This window comes from Sinocyclocheilus grahami, unplaced genomic scaffold (genome assembly GCF_001515645.1).
Source record: "Sinocyclocheilus grahami isolate Dianchi unplaced genomic scaffold, SAMN03320097.WGS_v1.1 scaffold181.1, whole genome shotgun sequence".
In the NCBI taxonomy this organism is placed as follows: domain Eukaryota; kingdom Metazoa; phylum Chordata; class Actinopteri; order Cypriniformes; family Cyprinidae; genus Sinocyclocheilus; species Sinocyclocheilus grahami.
In genome coordinates, this window is record NW_015505360.1 from 1,760,045 (window position 1) to 1,785,277 (window position 25,233).

General features: G+C 35.3%; 1 protein-coding gene across 1 annotated transcript in view; it reads right to left on the minus strand.

The window, feature by feature from the left end:
* Window positions 1-25,233, minus strand: part of LOC107594345 (type II inositol 3,4-bisphosphate 4-phosphatase-like) — a 117,705-nt gene that overhangs the window by 47,313 nt on the left and 45,159 nt on the right. The window contains exons 7-8 of the mRNA XM_016284357.1: window positions 19,672-19,802; window positions 6,368-6,472 (exon numbers count right to left, since the gene is read on the minus strand). Of these exons, the coding sequence (XP_016139843.1) occupies window positions 6,368-6,472; window positions 19,672-19,802 (236 nt within the window). The remainder of the gene's footprint in view (window positions 1-6,367; window positions 6,473-19,671; window positions 19,803-25,233) is intronic.

Here is a 25,233-nt window from a genome sequence, read left to right on the forward strand (position 1 = left end):
TCTATCTATCTATCTATCTATCTATCTATCTATCTATCTATCTATCTATCTATCTATCTATCTATCTATCTATCTATCTATCTATAGGAATACAATCAGTGACTGTATAAATGTGCCAATAACTGTATATTCCTTCTTGTATATTATTTATAACCAATAAAATTTGTGGTTGCAAAATGCTTGTGTGTGTGTGTGAAACTGTTCAAATGGTGTTTTCTGACAAAGGAACGAGATTCATTCAGATCTGGTAGTTTTGTTTCAAGGCTTAAAACTCTTTACTTTGGAGGGCCAATGTGTCCTATAAGCAATATAAATGGTCGCTTAGAGCCTTAACGTGCTGCGGTGGAGAATATTAATAAATATCACAACCTCCTGACATTTATTCCCCAATACACACAGAAAGAAAGTGGCGACACAATGATTTACACATGTTATTTGCAATGGCTATATGGATGTTTTATCAATTGGGGCCCATTTTCATGATTTCACCTCGATTCCTAAGCTGCTTATGGAGAAAATGGGAAATCTCTTCACTGTGGAGGTCACATACTGCATCTGCAGTATTTCTGTTAGATATATGCAAGGTCAGCCAATCGGCTCAGTGGGAAGTGAGTGCAACACATTAAATGGCAAATAATGATCCAAGCCCCTTCAAACGCTCTGACCCCTGAGCACTGGGATCATGACACCCGCCTGCGCTACGGCCGCTTCGTTCCTCCGCAAATGACAATGAGGTTCTCGTGCAACGACTTCCATCCCACCCTCGTGCTCTCGGCTCTCCCCGGCCGCTTCCGGAGCATCTAATTGGCTGTTTCACAACAGTGTACCCACACGATGAATACAGTGGCATATATATGGGTCAGGATCATCCGTCACGCATGGCCCAATTTGGAGGTGATTTGTGCAAGCTCCTGCAGTCTCTATAAACGGAGGCTCTGATCCGAGGGGCTCAGGCACCTGTGTATCTCCATGGCGGAGATGAATTGTTTGCAGAGGTTAAGAAATGTAGTAGGGCTGTCAATTTAACAAGGTAATTTAATGCAAGGTAATTTTAATTCTATATTGTACGAAAATATATAAACAATTAGGCCCATTAAAGGGATAGTCCACTAAAAAATGAAAATTCTGTCATCATTTACTCATGTTGTTTGACCATGTTGGTATGGACAAAAACACAATGGAAGCCAATGGGAACTGTTTGGTCGCCAACGTTCTTAAAGGGTTAGTTCACCCAAAAATGAAAATTCTGTCATTAATTACTCCCTCATGTTGTTCGAAACCCGTAAGACCTTCGTTCATCTTCGGGAACACAATTTAAGATATTTTTGATGAAATCTGAGGGCTCTCTGACCCTCCCATAGACAGCAAGGTAACTACCACGTTCAAGGTCCAGAAAAGTACCAAGATGATCGACAAAGTAGTCCGTGTGACATCACTGGTTCAACTGTAAAGTTACGAAGCTACGAGAATACTTATTTGTGCAAAGAAAACAAAAATAACGACTTTATTCCACATTTTCGTCTATACTGCGTCACTTTGGACGCGCGTTCACGACAGTATCATGACGTGAGCGTGTGGCGGCGCTGACCCAGATCCGGCGTGATGACGTAATTATGTCGGATCTGGGTCAGCGCCTCCACACGCTCGCGTCATGATACTCTCGTGAACGTACCAAAGTGACATAGTAATTAATTAATGACAGAACTTTCATTTTTGGGTGAACTAACCCTTTAAAACACACATTTTGCATTCAATAGAAGAAAGCAATTCTGGTTAGGAACGACATGGGGTTGAGTAAAGGATGACTGAATTAAATTTTTGGGTGAACTGTGCCTTTAAGAAACAACAATTACAAAAAAAAGATGGAGGCAGCATGCAACATGAAAATAAAACACCTAAAATCACTTTTCATAATATCAATTCAATACTTTTGTCTGGCGCAATGTACACGAATCTTTACACGTTTAAGAATAATTCCTATTTTGGGGATTTTGTCAGTGATTATTGCAATTAGTTTTATTAATTTATTGATCACACTTTAGTTTAGGGACCAATTATCACTATTAACTATTAACTATGACTTTTGCCTCAATAAACTCCTAATTTGCTGCTTATTAATAGTTAGTAAGGTAGTTGTTAAGTTTAGGTATGGCATCTAGAATATGGTCATGCAGAATAAGGCATTAATATGTGTTTTATAAGTACTAATAAACAGCCAATATGCTAGTAATATACATGCTAATAAGCAACTAGTTAATAGTGAGAATTGGTCCCTAAACTAAAGTGTTATCAATTTGTTTATATAATTCATAATAACATGTAATTAATTAGATTAACCATTTTAATTTGACTGACAGCTCTAGTTTATGTCACTGCGATACTTTTCTACAATGTGGCATGTTGATGTGAAATACATTCTTAAAAATAGTTCCAAAAAAACTTACTAATAGTTCCCTCATGGAACCATTGATGCCAATAAAGAACCTTTATTTTTAAGAGTGAAGGATATCCAATAAGAAATGAATGTGTGAATAGGCTTAGAAAGATTAGAAAACACTTCCATATTTCTAAAAAAAAAAAAAACTACAGCTCAAAATATTTGACATGTTATGGGACTTAAAAGCAGCTGTAAGTGGCTTTTCACCATCAGGCAAAAAAGAAAAATATCCATGGCATTTTGTTAGTAACAAGCAAATGCAGTCTGAAAAGTGCTGTCCACTACTGTCACCTCAGGACGTCTGTCTGAGGCTAAAAACTAAAGCGCCTTCTTGGAAATTGTGTTTGGGCAGCGTGCTTAAAGACGGAGCAGCATTAACAACATGAACTCGGGAGACGACGTCTGGCTTTTAAACTCTCACTCTGTCATTCAACTGTTCTATACCAGACTCTCTGTCATGATGAAGATGCAAGTTTTGTGAATTTCAAATGACATTCCTCTGTACATGTATATAATAATTAGCAATCAATTGCTTTTGTTTCTTTAAAGCAAAATAAATTATGTATGTAAAATATTATATTATATATTGCTACTTTGTAAAAACTATTGTTCAAAAGTCTGGGGTCTGTAAGACTGATTGATTGATTGACTGATTATTTTTTAATAATATTTTAATTCAGCAAGGACACATTAAATTACTCAAAAGTGGCAGTAAAGGCTTTTACATGATTACAAACACTTTCTATTTCAAATAAATACTGTTCTTTTGACCTTCATATTCATCAATGAATCCTGAAAAAAGTGTCAAAAGATAACAAAAAAATACATAAATGTAAATACTATCCAAAAGTATACAAAAATAGTAAACAGCATAACTGTTCAACATTTATAAGAAATGTTTCTTGAGCAGCAAATCAGCATATTAGAATGATTTCTGAAGGATCATGTGACACTGAAGACTGGAGGAATGATGCTGAAAATTCAGCTTTGATCACAGGAATAAATTATATTTTACATTATATTCAAATAGAAAAGAGTTATTAATAATATTTCACAATATTTCTGTTTTTACTGTATTTTGAACAAATAAATGCTTTGGTGAACAATATAGATTTCTTTCAAAAAAACTAAAAACTAATTCTTACCAACCCCAAGCTTTTGAACAGCTTTAAAATTGTAAACTTTTTTGCATTTTAAATCAATTAGTGACTACAAACAATGAGTGGTTTTAAAGTGATATTTAAAACAGATTTTTGAAGGGCTTCACAGTTGCTGTGAATCTGTTATTTTGACATGCATCTTGACCAATCAGGAGTGAGTGTCCTGCTGTGCTGTCATATCCTCATTTAGTCATCTCAGTGCATGTCTGCACCTGTCAACTTCTCCCTGCTGACCCCTTACTGACTGCAGCGCCACCTGCCACCGGGACGCATGTGTGAAACAGAGCATCAGAGGGTGGCTGGGCCAAATGCACTTTGCTAATAGGGTGCTGTACTGATCTTTGAGACCACCATGCACTGCTTCCCACACCAGCCGGACACATGCTACACAGAGAGAGAAAGAGACCCAGAGAAGGTGAAAGAGAGATGCTGTGCAGAATCATATTACTTTAAAGGGGTCATGAACTTACTTTTTTTCATTATCTTATACTGTTGTTTGAGGTCCACTTATGGAGTTCGCGTGGTTTTTACATTCAAAAATATCAAAATCAATAAGTAATAGGCTATTTTCTACCCTGGTTTTGGGGCCGGGTCGAGAAAAGCTGTTTTTATGGGCGTGCCGCATTGAAGACTTGGAAGTAAACGCCCACTGCTCTGATTGGATAACAGTTTTGCATAGTAAACTAACTCTCTGTGTCTGTTTGACAAGCTGCGTCCTTTATAGTTGGAGCCTTCTGTGACTTTAGTTAGACCCGTACACATAATCAGGACATATCACGCGATCTCTAACAATGCAATAGTGACACATAGTACAAATATTTTTTTTAATAATGTGCTGCGCCATTCCTGTTGGATCCATTATAGAGGCTGTGCGTCTATAATGCTGTGCAATATAGACGCACAGCATTGCTTTTTAATCTCAGTCTCTCTGCAAATCCAGCAGCGACCTGTGTCTTGACCAAAGGAATCCGCGGTGAAATGAAGCGGACAAACGCTCAATGTTTTACTAGCGTGAGCTGAAACTTATTTAAAATAAAGTTCAACCACGCATTCCTAATATTTGAATCCAAAGGAAGGTTATGCAGCGACTGTGTCACAACCAGGCACCGCGTAATATTTTGCGTTCTTCCACGGCATGTTTATTGCTTGGTTGCTCGATCCGGTTTAGCGCCACTTACGTTATTTCCCTACTATGTCATGTGCGAATCAGTGGGCGGGGCTACAGAATTGGCCATTGATATTCTTCTGTGGAGGCGGAGTTTAACCGGTAGGCACATTCCAGGATCTGGCGTTCGCTGGGCCTGGTGTCAATAAAAGCTTTTATATCAGTAACAAGGACGTTTTCAGTTCTGAAACTTACAGGATATTATTTTAGTACGATGACCTCTTATATATCAAAAGCTCCAGTAAAAGTTGATTTCTCAATTCATGACCTCTTTAACTAGTACTGCAGTATATAGTATACTGTGCACAGTAGGCACTGCATACCTGCATTTAACAATTCATATACACGACATATAATATATACATAGCATTCCTTTGATCCCTTCAATGTAATATACTGCAAGCAAATGTAGAAGAGAAAGGCTCTTTGAAATGTTATCAGTGCTCTTAAGAAGTTTCAAACTAAACTAATTATCTGTCCAGTAGTGTTGTGCGCAGACAAAGAAATAAGATAAACTAACAATAAAAAATACAATTAAATAAATAGATGAATGAATAAATAATGCTGGCTGCTACAAAGATAATTATTGCATTTTTGAAATTGTGTCATGATAAATTATATTTCCAAAATGTATATTACTTTATTTTCTCTACAGTCATTCTCATTACTGTAATAAACCGTTTTTTCCTGTTACAAAAAACTAAAATGTTTTTTATTTGAAGTAGAACAAATAATTTCCAATTTAAACAATAAACAAACACACAAGAAAATAAATAGCATACTACTTTATCTACTACTTCAGTATAGCATGTATAGAGCATGCATGTACTGTATATATATATATATATATATATGACACTGCATACCATATCCCACAATGCAATGCTCTCAATTTGATCGTACATTATTGACATTATTGACATTTAAACTGAAATTTTTACAAATATAAATTATAAATAATATTAATAAAATATATTGATAAAAAAATGACTAATATTTTTTGTAAGATCATTTAGTTCATTAGATGACTGAAATAAATTTGCATGACAATTGCATTTTTGAAAATGTATCATGATTATAAAGTAAATTTCCAATCAAAATGCATAATATTAAATTATCTCTACATTCATTCATAGTATTGTAATACACAATAAAAAAAAATGTACTAATGTAAATACTTAACAATTTAAACAATAAATAAAAACATAAGTAAATACCATATTACTATTACTACTATTTCAATATATAGTATAAATAAAAGGCACAGCATACCTGCATTTACCATTTTGTGTAGTATACATTACATATTGTATCACACAATGCAATGCTCTCTCTCTCTCTATATATATATTAATATAAAACTTGCATATTAATACAAAAATATAATTATTCATATTTTTATTTCTAAGACAATTAAGTTTTAAGTTCATTAGATAGCTCTCTGAAATAAATTTGTACAACAAAAGTAGCATTTTCAAATATTTATTATGGAATAAGGCACACCGTTTTATATATTGTTTTATTTATAGGCAGTACGCTAGTATTCAATTCCAAAGCCAGCCAGAGATAGTAAACAGAGGGAATAAGGACATGCATGAGACGCACCTGTTTTCCTTGGACACGTCACCCGCATTCTCTGTGTGTGCAGGTTGATGGGAATGAACTCCAGATATTTCTGGCCTTTGCTGCAGCTGGGCTTGAACAACGGGCCTGGGAAAGATCACCAAAAGCCAAGCGTTTATATATAATCTGCTTTAGTCCTCGTTCAAGAAAACAAACAAACACACAAACAGACAGAAGAGCGCAAACACACAGCGGGTGCTCTGCCATCTGCTTCTATTGAATTACAGCCTCATGCAAATACAACCCTTTACTATTATTCTGACTTGAATGTGTTGGTTGCGAAGCATTATAGCGGCCAGTTTGAACGCATTCGAGTACAAAGCCACGACTTGATCAAACGAATTCAACATCAGTCTGATTAAATGAATAAAAAGAAGGCAATTAAACATCAATTGAAGGTGAGAGCCAAAACAAAGAGCCTTCACGCAAGGCCTTTGATTTAAACGTGTGAAGGTAATGTCTTTCATACAGGCCTAATAAAGGATAAAAGAAATCATGGATGACCTTGAGTGACTCGTGCTGTAATAATGACCGCTCAGAGCTGCATATAAACACCGCAATCTGATTACAAATTTCACTCTCCCAAATACCAGCTCATTTATTCTCAAATCTACCAAGCACAGGGTTTTGCTCAAATTAAGCACCACCTGCCTTGTACAAAAGCAACCCAATTAAAATCTTCAGAAACGGATACTGTAAGCCCCTATGGTGAAGCAAATATCGCCCAGCGACACACGGCAGGCTTTTGATCGCTTCAGTGTAATATATGCAAATATAGCCAACAGAGACTCTTTCAAATGTTATCAGCGCTCTTAAGAACTTTCAAAACTAACTAATTATCTGACCAGTTGTGTTGTCAGCAGACAAAGAAAGAATAGAAATAAACTAACAACAAATAGATAAATAAATGATACGCTAAATAACACTGGCTTCATAAAATAAAAGAAAGCTACAAAAATAAATATTGCATTTTGCATGTTTTTTTTTAAAGATTAATTTCCACTCAAAATTCATACTATTATATTATTATTCTCACTGGTCATTCTCAGTCACTAACAATAAATAAATAAAAGTAAAGCTTTATATTATTATTCTACTATACAAAAAATACTAAAATGTCTATACTGTACAACAGTACAACAAAACTACTATGCATTAATACTTTACATGCAGTTTTTAAAAGTAAGCAATAAACATTTCCTAAACAAAAACAAAGAAATATAATTTTGGGGGAAACTAAAAATGAAAACAATGCCACTACGGAAAAATTCATGGTCTCAATAGGCTTCATTTTGATAAAAGGTTTTGTTTTCACTAGATCCAAAACATAATCAATAATTAAGTATATTTCACCCCGCAAAATTCATATTATTATTCTCAATGGTGATTTGCATTACTGTAATAAAGTAATGGCGCAAAACTGAAATATAAAGTGTTTATAAACACTTTACAATTTAAAAATAAAAACAAACAAACAAATAAATAAACTGAGGAATATTGTCATGAAAACAATGTCACAATGCAAAAAAAAAAGGATGGTCTTAAAATAGGGTTCACTTTGATAATAGTTTTCTATTGCATGACACAACATATCGTTTTTTTTTTTTTTTAAACAAAATATCAAATTCTCACTCGACACCAAAAGCACAAATGAACTCTTTTGAAGAAGTGAAGTGCTGATCAGACTCAAAGGCTCTGTGCTTTAAAAGCATATAAACATTAATGAAAGGTTGTATAGCCCACCGAACATCCCAATACACCACCGCTGCTGCTCACACAGCTCAGATACTGCTCAATATCACTCAAATATAGATCAGACCTGCCAATACCTCTACAAAATGCCCTTTTTATTTATAACAAAACATACTGAGGATGAGGAAAGTAAAGAAATAAAGAGCAGCATCCACACTGAAACATGACTTTTAAACATTTTTATCACTGCTGTAAGTTTGACCCTTGTTAAGTTGAAAATGTAGATGCTGAAACATTTAACAAGGCATAAATTCACCTCCACAGCACTCATGGGCACAGGAAAACATCGGTACTAAAAAAATACTGCATGAACCCAAATTAGTGTGCTTTATATAGTTATATTTGGTTCAAATTTTAACAAAAGTTTCATGCAATCACTCTAATTAAGAAAATAAAATTGACATGTATATTAAAAAAAAAACACATCAGGAATCAAATTAGTGTTTTCTATAATTTTATTTAGTGTAACTTTTATACGTTTAATGCAATCACCTTAATTAAAATCCAGATAAGTACTGCTCTGATTCCATAGATCAGATGATTAGATATCAAAAGCACTCCTCAGTCTCTGGGTACAAGTTTTTAATAAGAACAGAATGACTGAGTGCATCTTTAAGCGTCACTCATGCTGAGCACTTCTGGATAGTTTAGTGTTATTTGCACGTGTGCTCCGTGTGGCAGCGCTGTCAGTCAGACAGATGTGCTCTCTCCTGGGACACGGGCCAGCCAGGCGTGGAGGAGGAATTAGCCCCATCACACACACCATCTGCCCACACCGAAACCTGCCCAGCCCAGAGAAACCCCAGCAAAACTGACCACTGGTTTTAGAAGAGGACACTATGACTAAAACCTTATTTTATAGGCTACATCACAGTAACAGTATATATCACAATAGTATTTTTTGCTGGATTTTTTTTTGTGTGCTATTTTATGTTTAGGCGAGTTGGTGGCTAATTAGGGTTAGGGTTGGTCCTTCATACTTAATTTTTTTAATAAAAATCAAATGTTTACATAAGATTCACATCATATGAATTCACACGAAATCGGCATCTTGTAAAATACTTTTTTTTTAATTGTAAAAATATTTTTCCATGAGATCGGGGTATAGAATCCAGTACTTTACAAACAAAAGATACTTCATGTTATTTGTTTTGTGTTTTTTTTGTTTTTGCAACCTGAGGAATGCAAACCAGAAAATAATATTCATAAATTAATGATACATCACATATTATATAATAATCAAAAACAAACGAATAGATATGACTTTTAATTCTGATTGGATAAACTACATTAAGAATCATAAAGTTCATAAATCTTTTCAAACAATGTTTTCAAATTTCAAGATATGAAATTATTCATTTTCAAAATACGGAAATCATCCTGTCAGGTGACCGTTCTTATAATGCCCTACAAATCATGAAATACAGAAACATATCAATATGAACAATGTAAACAGAAATACTATTTTAAAATACTGACATTATCTAATTAGGGTCGATGTTCATAAGAGATATACATAATTGCGTGTTTACACATACATAAATGTGTTTAAAAATGTAAAAAAAAAAAGAAAAAAGTCTTTACTGTTTGTTACCAATCATAAAATTCATTTTGTCACAAGTATCCAAGTTAAAAAAGCAGTATGTGTAATGAGTGGGTAAAATATGTAATATTTAAGATGCAGTAGACGAATAACACATTGGACACTTTGCTATCCCATAATGAATGAATGAACATACCAAGAAAGTTGCTCCTTATGATTAAATTGCACTTCATTTTATTTATTTATTTTGATTGTTATCACAGGCCAAAGGCAAGCCAAGATGGAGGCTTATATGCACCGACTTAAAATACAGTAAAGTAGAGCAATTAAGACGTAGTGGTTGTTAAGCTTGTCAGTACTATGAGTTTTACCTTCCACTCATTTCATTACTACTTTTTACTTTGTTATAATTATTTAACTAATTCCATGTTAATTTATTCAGTGCATCACCTCCACATAATACAAAATAGGGATCTTCAGCATTAATAAATATAATAAGTAAACACTTTATTGATTTGTGTGGATGCAATATATGGATAATCCAGTGAATAACAGCTGAATACCTAAAAATATCCTGCGGTGTGAGACTACAAGCCTTCAAAATAATCTGTCACACTGCAGGACTAAAGAACTAGTCGAGGCAAAAAGTGATTAAAAGTAGTGGAAAAGAAATGCATCAATGAACTACCTCGAAAAAAAGGTTTATGTCCATTTGTCAGCTATGCACTTTGTCTCTTTTCCATAAAAAAGCCAGCAGTCTCATTATTTCTGTCCCTCTGACTGTTTTTCTCTCATAAGATCTCCTTCTCGGCTACAGAAGCGCATAATGATGAGAGTTCAATGCGATCTCCAGTCAGAGACGAGTGTACTTGAACAGGAGCATCGTGCATGTTTCCCTGCTTCCATTAAACGCCCTTCTCAGAAATATTGAGAAGAAAGTTCCAGGCCCACCATAGAGCCTAGAAGGCACAGCTAGCTATTGGCACAGAAGCCTCTAACTGATTCAGCTTGGCTGAAGGTCTCTTGTGCCAAGCGTTTTCAAGGTTTGCCTCCCGTTAAACAGGCACCAAAGTCCCTGGGCAGCAGCAGCAGGAGTAGGTGTCTGCGGCCTGCAGGCTTGTATAGCGCAGACTGTCTGTGGTTTTGCAATGGTTCTGGGGAACAAATCACCGTCTGAGGCTTAATAAACTGTTTTTATGCTTACGTGAGATCTACAGCCAACAAAGAGCAACTAGTCTTGCTATAAATGTGATTTCTGTCAATTTACTCACCCTGATGTTGTTACAAAACCCTTTTGAGTTACTTTCTGCCATGGCACACCAAAGGAGATGTTTAGCAGAATGTCCAAACTGTCTTCTTTTCCCTAAAACAATAGTGTCCAATGGCAATCAAAAACACCATAAAAGTATCAAAGCAGTCCATGCGACTCAAGCAATGTGACTCGTCTTTTGGAGTCGTACGACAGCTTTGAGTGAAAAAATATTAAAATTCATCCAGGTGGATGTTGCACACTGGTGGTGGTGGAGGAGATTCCCCCGCTTTCATGAAAAGTGCTTTGAGTACCCAGAAAAGCGCTATATAAATGTAACAAATTATTATTATTATTATAAAATTCAGTTTGTAAGTGACAGAAAATTTCACATTCCTTTAGCATTAATAACATCAAACCTACCAAATGTGCCATTTTTGAATCTACACTTGAGTCAAAGCTTTGATTATCACATAAAACTGTTAAAAAGTGTTCAAAAAAGTGTTCTACTGTTCAAAAGTTTGAGGTCAGTTAGACTTTTTGTAATGTTTTTGAAAGAAATGTATTCTGCTCACCAAGGCTGCTTTTATAAGATCAAAAATACAGTAAAAAAAAAGTAATATTGTGAAATATTATTACAATTTAAAATATTTGAATATAAATTAAAATGCAATTTATTCCTGTGATCAAAGCTGAATTTTCAGCATCATTACTCCAGTCTTCAGTGCCACATGATCCTTCAGAAATCATTCTAATATGCTGATCTGCTGCTCAAGAAACATTTCTGATTATTATCAGAAATTATTATCAGATTATATATGTTGAAAACAGTTGCACTGCTTGATATTTTTTTAAAAATATTTGACATTTTATTCAGGATTATTTGATCAATAGAAAGTAAAAAAAAAAATTATATAAAATTAATTTTTTAATTAACATTATAAATGTCTTTATTGTCAATTGACCAATTTAATGCATCCTTGATGAATAAAAGTTTTTTTTTTAATTATTTGAAAAACCTTTGAACAGTAATGAATATATACAATTTCATGTGATGTTTTATGTTGTTGTTTTTTTATTATTATTACAATTTTTTTTTTTACAAGTTTCAGTAACACGAGGGCGAGTCAATACTGCACTCTAAAAAATGCTGGGTTAAATACAACCTAGCGTTGGGTAAAATATGGACAAACCCAGCGATTGGGTTGTTTTGACCCAGTATTTGGGTTACTACCCAGAAGGTTGGGTTAAACATTTAACCCAACTGCTGGGTCAAAAAAAACAATCGCTGGGTTTGTCCATATTTGACCCAATGCTGGGTTGTATTTAACCCAGCATTTTTTAGAGTGTGAAGAAAAGAAAACAGCTTTAAAGAAAAGTCCTGGAAGATTCCTCACTTATTTTAATTACCCTTCACTTATTCCGTGGCTCAGTGAAGTCTTTGGATTTGTCTTACTTTGCTCTCTGTGACGGTGGGGGTGAGGATGTGGGTTTCTCCACCCCGGGCCGAACAATCCCGCTGGAGGACTGACAAACAACAGGATTAGCTCCCAGTGCCTCTAATTCCACCGGCTGCAAACAATGCTAACACAAAAAAAAAAAAAGTAATATTGTGAAATATTATTACAATTTAAAATATTTGAATATAAATTAAAATGCAATTTATTCCTGTGATCAAAGCTGAATTTTCAGCATCATTACTCCAGTCTTCAGTGCCACATGATCCTTCAGAAATCATTCTAATATGCTGATCTGCTGCTCAAGAAACATTTCTGATTATTATCAGAAATTATTATCAGATTATATATGTTGAAAACAGTTGCACTGCTTGATATTTTTTTAAAAATATTTGACATTTTATTCAGGATTATTTGATCAATAGAAAGTAAAAAAAAAAATTATATAAAATTAATTTTTTAATTAACATTATAAATGTCTTTATTGTCAATTGACCAATTTAATGCATCCTTGATGAATAAAAGTTTTTTTTTTAATTATTTGAAAAACCTTTGAACAGTAATGAATATATACAATTTCATGTGATGTTTTATGTTGTTGTTTTTTTATTATTATTACAATTTTTTTTTTACAAGTTTCAGTAACACGAGGGCGAGTCAATACTGCACTCTAAAAAATGCTGGGTTGTATTTAACCCAGCATTTTTTAGAGTGTGAAGAAAAGAAAACAGCTTTAAAGAAAAGTCCTGGAAGATTCCTCACTTATTTTAATTACCCTTCACTTATTCCGTGGCTCAGTGAAGTCTTTGGTGGATAGTTTAGTGTTATTTGCACGTGTGCTCCGTGTGGCAGCGCTGTCAGTCAGACAGATGTGCTCTCTCCTGGGACACGGGCCAGCCAGGCGTGGAGGAGGAATTAGCCCCATCACACACACCATCTGCCCACACCGAAACCTGCCCAGCCCAGAGAAACCCCAGCAAAACTGACCACTGGTTTTAGAAGAGGACACTATGACTAAAACCTTATTTTATAGGCTACATCACAGTAACAGTATATATCACAATAGTATTTTTTGCTGGATTTTTTTTTGTGTGCTATTTTATGTTTAGGCGAGTTGGTGGCTAATTAGGGTTAGGGTTGGTCCTTCATACTTAATTTTTTTAATAAAAATCAAATGTTTACATAAGATTCACATCATATGAATTCACACGAAATCGGCATCTTGTAAAATACTTTTTTTTTAATTGTAAAAATATTTTTCCATGAGATCGGGGTATAGAATCCAGTACTTTACAAACAAAAGATACTTCATGTTATTTGTTTTGTGTTTTTTTTGTTTTTGCAACCTGAGGAATGCAAACCAGAAAATAATATTCATAAATTAATGATACATCACATATTATATAATAATCAAAAACAAACGAATAGATATGACTTTTAATTCTGATTGGATAAACTACATTAAGAATCATAAAGTTCATAAATCTTTTCAAACAATGTTTTCAAATTTCAAGATATGAAATTATTCATTTTCAAAATACGGAAATCATCCTGTCAGGTGACCGTTCTTATAATGCCCTACAAATCATGAAATACAGAAACATATCAATATGAACAATGTAAACAGAAATACTATTTTAAAATACTGACATTATCTAATTAGGGTCGATGTTCATAAGAGATATACATAATTGCGTGTTTACACATACATAAATGTGTTTAAAAATGTAAAAAAAAAAAGAAAAAAGTCTTTACTGTTTGTTACCAATCATAAAATTCATTTTGTCACAAGTATCCAAGTTAAAAAAGCAGTATGTGTAATGAGTGGGTAAAATATGTAATATTTAAGATGCAGTAGACGAATAACACATTGGACACTTTGCTATCCCATAATGAATGAATGAACATACCAAGAAAGTTGCTCCTTATGATTAAATTGCACTTCATTTTATTTATTTATTTTGATTGTTATCACAGGCCAAAGGCAAGCCAAGATGGAGGCTTATATGCACCGACTTAAAATACAGTAAAGTAGAGCAATTAAGACGTAGTGGTTGTTAAGCTTGTCAGTACTATGAGTTTTACCTTCCACTCATTTCATTACTACTTTTTACTTTGTTATAATTATTTAACTAATTCCATGTTAATTTATTCAGTGCATCACCTCCACATAATACAAAATAGGGATCTTCAGCATTAATAAATATAATAAGTAAACACTTTATTGATTTGTGTGGATGCAATATATGGATAATCCAGTGAATAACAGCTGAATACCTAAAAATATCCTGCGGTGTGAGACTACAAGCCTTCAAAATAATCTGTCACACTGCAGGACTAAAGAACTAGTCGAGGCAAAAAGTGATTAAAAGTAGTGGAAAAGAAATGCATCAATGAACTACCTCGAAAAAAAGGTTTATGTCCATTTGTCAGCTATGCACTTTGTCTCTTTTCCATAAAAAAGCCAGCAGTCTCATTATTTCTGTCCCTCTGACTGTTTTTCTCTCATAAGATCTCCTTCTCGGCTACAGAAGCGCATAATGATGAGAGTTCAATGCGATCTCCAGTCAGAGACGAGTGTACTTGAACAGGAGCATCGTGCATGTTTCCCTGCTTCCATTAAACGCCCTTCTCAGAAATATTGAGAAGAAAGTTCCAGGCCCACCATAGAGCCTAGAAGGCACAGCTAGCTATTGGCACAGAAGCCTCTAACTGATTCAGCTTGGCTGAAGGTCTCTTGTGCCAAGCGTTTTCAAGGTTTGCCTCCCGTTAAACAGGCACCAAAGTCCCTGGGCAGCAGCAGCAGGAGTAGGTGTCTGCGGCCTGCAGGCTTGTATAGCGCAGACTGTCTGTGGTTTTGCAATGGTTCTGGGGAACAAATCACCGTCTGAGGCTTAATAAACTGTTTTTATGCTTACGTGAGATCTACAGCCAACAAAGAGCAACTAGTCTTGCTATAAATGTGATTTCTGTCAATTTACTCACCCTGATGTTGTTACAAAACCCTTTTGAGTTACTTTCTGCCATGGCACACCAAAGGAGATGTTTAGCAGAATGTCCAAACTGTCTTCTTTTCCCTAAAACAATAGTGTCCAATGGCAATCAAAAACACCATAAAAGTATCAAAGCAGTCCATGCGACTCAAGCAATGTGACTCGTCTTTTGGAGTCGTACGACAGCTTTGAGTGAAAAAATATTAAAATTCATCCAGGTGGATGTTGCACACTGGTGGTGGTGGAGGAGATTCCCCCGCTTTCATGAAAAGTGCTTTGAGTACCCAGAAAAGCGCTATATAAATGTAACAAATTATTATTATTATTATAAAATTCAGTTTGTAAGTGACAGAAAATTTCACATTCCTTTAGCATTAATAACATCAAACCTACCAAATGTGCCATTTTTGAATCTACACTTGAGTCAAAGCTTTGATTATCACATAAAACTGTTAAAAAGTGTTCAAAAAAGTGTTCTACTGTTCAAAAGTTTGAGGTCAGTTAGACTTTTTGTAATGTTTTTGAAAGAAATGTATTCTGCTCACCAAGGCTGCTTTTATAAGATCAAAAATACAGTAAAAAAAAAGTAATATTGTGAAATATTATTACAATTTAAAATATTTGAATATAAATTAAAATGCAATTTATTCCTGTGATCAAAGCTGAATTTTCAGCATCATTACTCCAGTCTTCAGTGCCACATGATCCTTCAGAAATCATTCTAATATGCTGATCTGCTGCTCAAGAAACATTTCTGATTATTATCAGAAATTATTATCAGATTATATATGTTGAAAACAGTTGCACTGCTTGATATTTTTTTAAAAATATTTGACATTTTATTCAGGATTATTTGATCAATAGAAAGTAAAAAAAAAATTATATAAAATTAATTTTTTAATTAACATTATAAATGTCTTTATTGTCAATTGACCAATTTAATGCATCCTTGATGAATAAAAGTTTTTTTTTTAATTATTTGAAAAACCTTTGAACAGTAATGAATATATACAATTTCATGTGATGTTTTATGTTGTTGTTTTTTTATTATTATTACAATTTTTTTTTTTACAAGTTTCAGTAACACGAGGGCGAGTCAATACTGCACTCTAAAAAATGCTGGGTTAAATACAACCTAGCGTTGGGTAAAATATGGACAAACCCAGCGATTGGGTTGTTTTGACCCATTATTTGGGTTACTACCCAGAAGGTTGGGTTAAACATTTAACCCAACTGCTGGGTCAAAAAAAACAATCGCTGGGTTTGTCCATATTTGACCCAATGCTGGGTTGTATTTAACCCAGCATTTTTTAGAGTGTGAAGAAAAGAAAACAGCTTTAAAGAAAAGTCCTGGAAGATTCCTCACTTATTTTAATTACCCTTCACTTATTCCGTGGCTCAGTGAAGTCTTTGGATTTGTCTTACTTTGCTCTCTGTGACGGTGGGGGTGAGGATGTGGGTTTCTCCACCCCGGGCCGAACAATCCCGCTGGAGGACTGACAAACAACAGGATTAGCTCCCAGTGCCTCTAATTCCACCGGCTGCAAACAATGCTAACACAAAATTATTAATTCATTAGTTAACACACTCTGAAGTACCCCGAGTCAGCCTTGTCTAATTAAAAATGAATTAAACGAAAGGGGAAAAAAACACCACAGAGCTTGTTTTGTTTTGTTTTTTGTTTTTTTTAGACCAGAGCCAAAAGACTGCAATACCTGCCCTGAGGTAAAGAGGGCGGCGGGAGAACGGATCTGCCCTTTTGAGAAACGCCGGCTGAAACCAAACACTGTCTGGAGCCACATGTTGCCAACCTTGTGATAACATTAGATATCAATAATTAATACTCTGCAGTGGCACTGCAGTGAGTGGATTATGACAACATCCCATAGGACAGGAGAACGGGTGGAATGCGTCCAGAAATCGGCTAGTCCATTAATATCATTGACTAGTTTTTCTAGCATATTTTTTGTTTTTTTAAGCTTTAATTTTAATATTTAGTTTTTAAGCTTTAAAGGGGTCCAAGCAACATTACAGACTAACTAAAGTTGAAAAAGTGAAAATGCATAATAGGACCCCTTTAATATTTTAGCTGCAGTGCTTTAACGGAGGATGAATTAGGGGATGCAGAGGTTTTAGCATGCTAACTGTACTGTCAGCATGGCAAAACACTCTCTAAATGCTCTAAAACACCTCAGAAATTCAAATTGGAGTTATGTGGCTTTTAGTTCATGTGTATTTGAGATTGTTTAGTGTGCAGAGATACATGCATTTTAGAGCACAAAAGCATTGATGACAAGCTGCACTAAATGGATTTTAGTCCAGTCAAATGCGCTCAAGAATGTCCTCCATGCTAATGCCGCCTACAGCCGATTAGCATACAGCAAATCATGGTTCACTGTGTTCATCTGTGACGTAGGCTAACTAAATGCTAAAAAGAAGAGACAACTGATTTAAGCATTCCAGAAATAAGTGATTTTTATGGGGCATTAGCATTAGCCACTACAGCTTTCAGAACTTGAACTTGTTTCTACAAGAAATTCTAGGCCTTCAACAAATTGGAAGACAATTACCAAAAGATCGATTGCTGTGAATAGTCCCATTATTAATCAGAATCTAATGGTGCATTAAAGTTACGTTGGAAAGATTGTATTTTTGAGTTGAACGCAAGAATGACACCACAAAGTTGTAATTACGAGTAATAAACTTGGAAATTTCTTTAAGCCCCAAGTGTGAGAAAACATGGTGGATGCAACATGCAGCGTCTGTGTTGATGGATTTGAGAAATTAAAGGGGTCATATGATGCGATACACAAAATAATGATCTTTAAAAAAGCATCATATGACCCCTTTAATGATTTATTTTTTCATTTACAATAAAACGATTAATTGCATGTTCAAAATACAACAGTACTGTACAATTACAATAGAATACATAATTCAATGTACAGCACCTTCATTATTTGAATAAAAATGTGATGGTGCAGACCCATTTACTGATGCTCGGTATATTTTCATGGGTGGAATCCAGTAATTTCCATAGGAATACACTTAATCATGAATTTTGTGCAAGAACGAAGTATATCCTCATATGGTTTTCACAACATGTTTATGTTGGACACATGGATTCACCATGTTGACAAACAGAAAACTGCATGGTGTTTTCTGTGTGAACGCTATTTACTACATAGCTACCCTATTGACAAATAACAATGGAACTTTTTGCTGTCAAATTTCGCTAATATTACAGCACCTTATAGCAAAAATACACTTCCCCTTTAAGACTTGTTTCCTGAACAGAAACCCCGTTTTAAGGTGGTTTTCTGAACAACAAGTCAGATTATAAAAAAAATAAAAATCAGGCCCTGGTATCAAGTAAAAAAGAAAAATGGGAACGGCTGTGAGGGAGCAGGGCGTCTGCTACTCAGCAAACAAGATTAGAGGCCCATGGACGGACACGTCAACACCGCTCAGCTGACAAAACACAAGCCTGCACAATTTCATCCCTGAATATAAGCCTCAGTAATGGGTCCATCGATCAGGCAGATCAGTTTTTTCGGCCCGTCACGCCTGATTAGAAGGGCAAGATCATCAATGACTATTTTTGCTTGGTGTGAGGTGCGACACGGCTGACAAATACTGACATTTTGTGCTCCATTTTATTTTTCCTCCAACAATATGGATCATGTTTGAGCGGGGTGAGATGACAGGATATACCACGCGACAGTACCAATGTGTCAACTGGTAGAGACGTATAACGTTTACATGGCCATCGCTTTTGTAAAATGCACTGCGGCAATGACTTATTTGTCATTTTGGCTTATGTGCTTCTAAACAGAAGCATAAAATTGGCACTTTTTTATCAATTTTTCAGTCAATTCAAGTTTAGTTTTCAGGCAACGCATGCAATTGCAATGCTACAGTGCGTCTTATTATTAAAAGCGACACATGTATTTACTGTAAACAAGCTTTATACAGGCTAATGCAATAGAGGCAGCTTTAAAAGCGCATACTCTGCTTGTTCCTCTAAAACGTGCAACCATGCGAGTATAAAGTCACATTGAATGTGACAGCTAACTGTGAGCTGCATATGAAAATTTGATGAACTAAGAAATTCTGCATGAATGCGGCTGGCCAAAAAAATGCTTTTACAACTCGCACTGCTGATCAATTGTGTGTGATTGTGTGTGATGTCACACTGTTTGCACTGGATAAAGTCTCATGCATGCAAAATGAGAAAGGCTGTATGTGTGTGTGAGAAAGAGATCATGCTTCATTGCATCTGAAGCCTTTACCAGTAAGTTTCTCCAGCTCCGCCAACGTGTCCTGGTATTCTTTAATGATCTGGTCGTAGCGAGAGATCACGTCCTTCCGCAGGTTGTCCCAGTGTGGAGAGAGCTCTCCTAGATCTTTCAGCTCCTGTATCCTGTGGGACACAACATAAATCAACCCTCATTATGTTGGCTTGACTTACAGAATTCCCATATTGGACATCCAAACAGGCCCAAATTCGCACAGTTTTTCATTCATTCACAGTATTTAAGCTGTCATATCACTAGCAAAGCCTAACAACCAGTCTGCAATACACTAGATAAGCCTAACAACATGCTAAAATGTGCTAGAAACATACTAAAATATGTTAGCCACATGTTAAACATGTTAATAACTACAGGCTAAAACATATTAGAAACACGTTAAAACATGCAGGGAAAATTTTAAAATGCTCACAATATGTTTAGCATGTTTTAATATCAGTCTTAGCAACATGCTAAAACATGTTCTGCAAATGTTAGCAATGTGTTAACCCTAAACACATAAGCAATGTCATGCTAAAACATGCTCAACATGTTATCGACATACTAAAACATACTAGGATCATGCTTGCTAAAACATGCTAACAACATGTAAAAACATGTTAGTATTGTTAAAACAAACTGGAAACATGCTAACAATGTTAAATATGCTAGAAACTTGCTAGCCACGTGGAAAAACATGTTAGCAATGTTTTTAAATACGTTAGAAACACATTAAAACATACTAGAAACATTTGAACAATGTTTAAATATGCTCGTAATGTGTTAAACATGCTTGTAACATGTTAACAACTTGCTATAACATGCTAGAACTTTGCAAAACACATTAGCATTGTGCTAAAACATGCTAAGGACATGTTAAAACATGCTAGAATTATGCTAGCAACTTGTTAAAACATAATAGCAATGTGCTAAAACATGTTAGCAACACTGACTTTCTCAGACTTCTCTTAGTAAAAACCTTCACAATTCAAGCTTTTTAAGTTATTGTAAACTTTCAGACAAGTGTGTCTTCAAAATTTACTCATCTAGTTATTACTGTTCTGCTCAACATCTGAAAGGCTGAGAGCACCAGCGAACTTCTACTCTGCATTCACAATGCTAATTTTTGCTGTAATGAAAGCAAGACTGGAGCTGACTTGATCAAAACCTAATGATCATGTTCTCCTGCATGATTTGAGATGCAGAGCATTTCGAGCTTCAATGCAAGCAAGAAGATCTGATTTACTGGCATATTTTAGGTTTTCATAAGCATTTTACACTCACACTGAACATTTTTTTGCTGTTGTGACTTTAAGAGTTCATGTAAAGTAAGTGCTTTGCTGCACTAACTCATGATCTGCGGCTTCACTGTCAGATCTGCTATAGTTTTAATCACTCCATCCTACAAGAACAACATATCTGCTGCCTTAAACTTGCATTACACTAAGATAGATTCATCAAACACCACATGCTTGTCAGTGTGCCCTTCAAACTGCTAAGATCAGACTGAAACGATCAGGGATATTGTTAAAAAATAAGCTTAAACTCAACTTTACTAACATTTCTGACATCAAAAAGTTGCAGACACAAAAGAGTATTTTGCTGAAGTTTTGAGGTTTAAGTTCTGAATGTCACAGTATGTTTTCTTGAACCTTGAATAAGCAGGGATTAAATGCCACAAAACTCCAATTGTGCTTTCTGTGGGTCTTGGAAAAGGGATCACAGACTATTTGTCCCCTGCAGCAATTCAACAGGTAAAATTCACTCCTTCAGTCTCATTCTCACAGCACTTACGCATAGACTTTCTCTTAATGTGTCATTCTGAGAGGCTCTTTTTCCTGACTTACTGTGTGTTGTCTTATGTTGTCATGGGAGGTCTGCAGCGATTTGCTGCGTAACACTACAGCAGATTTACATACGTTATGGGCTCTTGTCTCTCCACGCAGACTGACAGAGCCAATAAGTCTCATTAATAAAAGGCTCAGGAATCTTTAATTGTGGAGGGCATTTCCAAAGGGAGCAATGATTAATTTTCATGTAAATTGAAAGTCTCTGTGATACTTTAATAATAATTTCAGAAATGTGATTAGCATCTTCAAAAGGAGCCAAAGGTGACAAGAGCTTTAGAAGTGAAAGAAATTAGCAGAAAAGAGCAATTATTGTTTCTATTGAAAGGTAAGAGCAGGTCCCAATGTTTTTCCCCAATAATCATGGATCTTATTTTCTACATTTTAAAGCCAAAGTACGTAGATTCTGTGCCACTATAACATCACTAAAAAAAAAATGATTAATGTTATTTTTTTCCAATACATTAATATATGTGCACAATTACATTTTGAAAGATTAAAAAAAATTAATAGTGAAGATAGTGAAGAATGTAAGTCAATGGGGTCCAAAACCACAAGATTGGACCACTGACATTCATTGTATGGACACCAAAAAACAAACTTCTTCTATGGTCCATAGAAGAAGAAAAAAATCATACATGTTTGAAAAGACATTTTTCAGTTTTCATTTTTATTTGAACTTTTAAGGTGCCTGAAGTGCATGTGGACTAAGATGTTTTCAAAGATGTGCTGAAATAAGGGTATTACAACAGGTTACTTAAAGGGGTCATATGATGCTATTTTAAAGATAATTCTTTTGTGTATTTGGTGTAACAGAATATGTTGACATGCTTTAATGTTCAAAAAACACATTATTTTTCAAATACTGTACATTATTGTAGGTCCTCTATGCCTCTCTCAAACACGTAGTTTTCAACAAAGCCCCCTCCTTTGACAAGCGCAGTCTGCTCTGATTGGCCAGCTGACCCAGTGCATTGTGATTGGCCGAACACCACAAGCACGCGTCGGAAATGTAACGCCCCTTACCATAATCGCGAACTTCAGCTTTCAAAGTAAATACCAAGACAGTTAATAAAGTCATTAGTTTTTCAATCAATTTAAGCCCGAAAGGGCAACAGAGTCACGTGACAGACACAGTGATGATGCAGTACACAAGCCGCAGTTAAGACAGCTGACGTGCTATGATTTCTGACAGACAGTTAACTCTCCTGTGATGTGACCCTGTTCCCCTCACACACACACACACTCACAAACACTCACAAACACACACACACACACACAACGCATTACTCTGCGCTGCGCAAAACTCCGCATTTGAACAGTCAATAGCAAATACTTAAACTAATAACAAAACATACTTACAGTCGCTGATTCAGAAGCGCCAGATTGTCATAGCAAAGTCAGAATGACCTCCTCTCCTAGGTTCACGAAACGGTCGTCCATAAAATGCATTGCTGTTCTGTTGTAAGTAATCGTAAAGATTCCTAAATGCATCTACTTTCGGAAGGCCAAATAAAGTGCTTTTGCTTTCGCACTGAAACACACAGCGTCTCCCTGACATGCTGCTTCAACACTAACTGCGGTTACTGAAACCTCGCCTTCTTTCTTTGCGTGAACATTTGGGCGGCATTATGCTAATATTTCCACATAGTGAGGTAGATATGTGGGGGTGTGTTAGAACGAGCCGTTTTAGGAGGGCGTGGATGACACTTAACTTTTATAAAGAATATCTCTTTGAATTTGAGACTTTAGTCTTTGCAACTTTACAGATCTTCTTTATGCACCAAGAGCTTGTAACACTCCAAAGAGAAAGGAAAACTTGAAATCGCATCACATGACCCCTTTAAAGATTTCTGTTTCAGCCTCCAGTCAGTCTCTTTCAAAAGACACAGAGTCCTTCAGAATGATCTATTCCAGTCTCGTTCTCATTGTCAAACAACGGTTATCTAAGGAAAATAGACGAAAATAAATTGTTATTACTTCATGCTGAGCCAGAGCTGTTAAAAGTCTGAGAAGATCTTGTGCCAAAGTTGTCAAGCCACTTAAAAAAGCATCATATCTACCATCTTGTTTTGTTCAAAAGCTCCGACTTGAATTGTAATGTCGCTTTATCAGAATGCGCTTTGGGTGGAGCGGCGGCGATAATAAAAAAGAGATTTGTAGCGGAAAGCAGGCATGCGGAGAGGAAGCGGAGGAAACTTCTGTTTCATATTTTATTGGGGTTTGGGGTGGAAGAAAGACACAGTGATAAAGAGCAGAGCTGAAACAATAGATCTAGGAGTGCTTTTGGAGTTAAAAACCCCCACAATCGTTTGGTATAGGCGAGAGATGAGAGCGCTGGAATTATGTCTAGATGTTGGTACGGTGGGCCACTCTGAAGCCTTCATTTCATGGTGCGTTACGGCTGCCATTCACTTTAAATCACCGGAGGCTTTGTGTCTGCCGTCAATTCCAGAAATGTGACGGGAATAGTAATTAACAGCAGCTAAAGTACCTTTGAGTGCAGTATTACACTGGTGAAGAAACTACAAAATGCACTGACCTCAACACAAATACATCGGAAAACACGATTTGGAAAGTTAAATGACCAATTGTGAGACAAAAACGTCCACATTGCTCACTCTTTCTGTCCGAGATACCGCTTTCTATACTACTGAAACTTGTGTGTTCAGGCTGTCGGCATTAAAGTATGAATGTGAAGAAGAATTGAATCTCAGTTCAGCCCTTCAGCTAACATCATCACTGCAACCAAACATCTATATAAAGCATGGGGAATGAAAGTTATCTGTTAGCATTGGCATTCATCTCAATGACAGTTTCTCATCCCCTCTGGACGTACACGACCTGCATGATGCATCTTTTAAATGTAAAAGTCGTGAGACTAATCACTCTGTAGCCGCAGGAAATGACATCATGACTACACTGACTGGCTGATGGTATCACAGGAACACACATGATCCTCAACAGAGACGTCAAAGACAGCAGACGGGGAGAAAAAAAGGCAATTTTATGTAAAAATAAAATAAATAAATAAATAAAATGGTAACAAAAAAGCATTAATACATATTGAGCACTTGCATCATATATTAAAATTAAATACTTGCTATTTTATTTCTTCAAAGACAGCAGATAGGGAAAAAATAAAGCAAAATAGTTAAAAAAATTTTTTTTTATTAATACATACTGGTCACTTGCATCATTAAAAAAATTAAATACTTGCTATGTTATTTCTTCAAAGACAGCAGATGGGGGAACAATAAGGCACATTTATGCAAAAAAACTAAACAAACAAAAAATGACACATGCTGGGCACTTGAATCATATAATAAAATTTAATACTTGCTATTTTATTTCTTTAAAGACTGCAGACAGGCAAAAATAAATCATTAATTTACATTATTGGGCATTTGCGTCAATACCATCCTTTTTCTTACAAAAAATAATATCAGACACTGGCAAAACATCTGTTAAAATATTTAATGAAAATCGCTATTTCTTCAAAGACAGCTGACAGGGAACTAAATAAGTAAAAACAAAAATAATACTGGGCACTTGTGTCATACATTTTAATAATATAAAATACCTGCTGTTTTATTTCTTTAAAGACAGCAGACAGGGAAAAATAATCCAATGTCATGCTTTGTTTAAAAAAGAAACAAAACTTAATGAAAAAAGTATTACAATAAGTAAATAATTAAATATCCGACACTAGCAA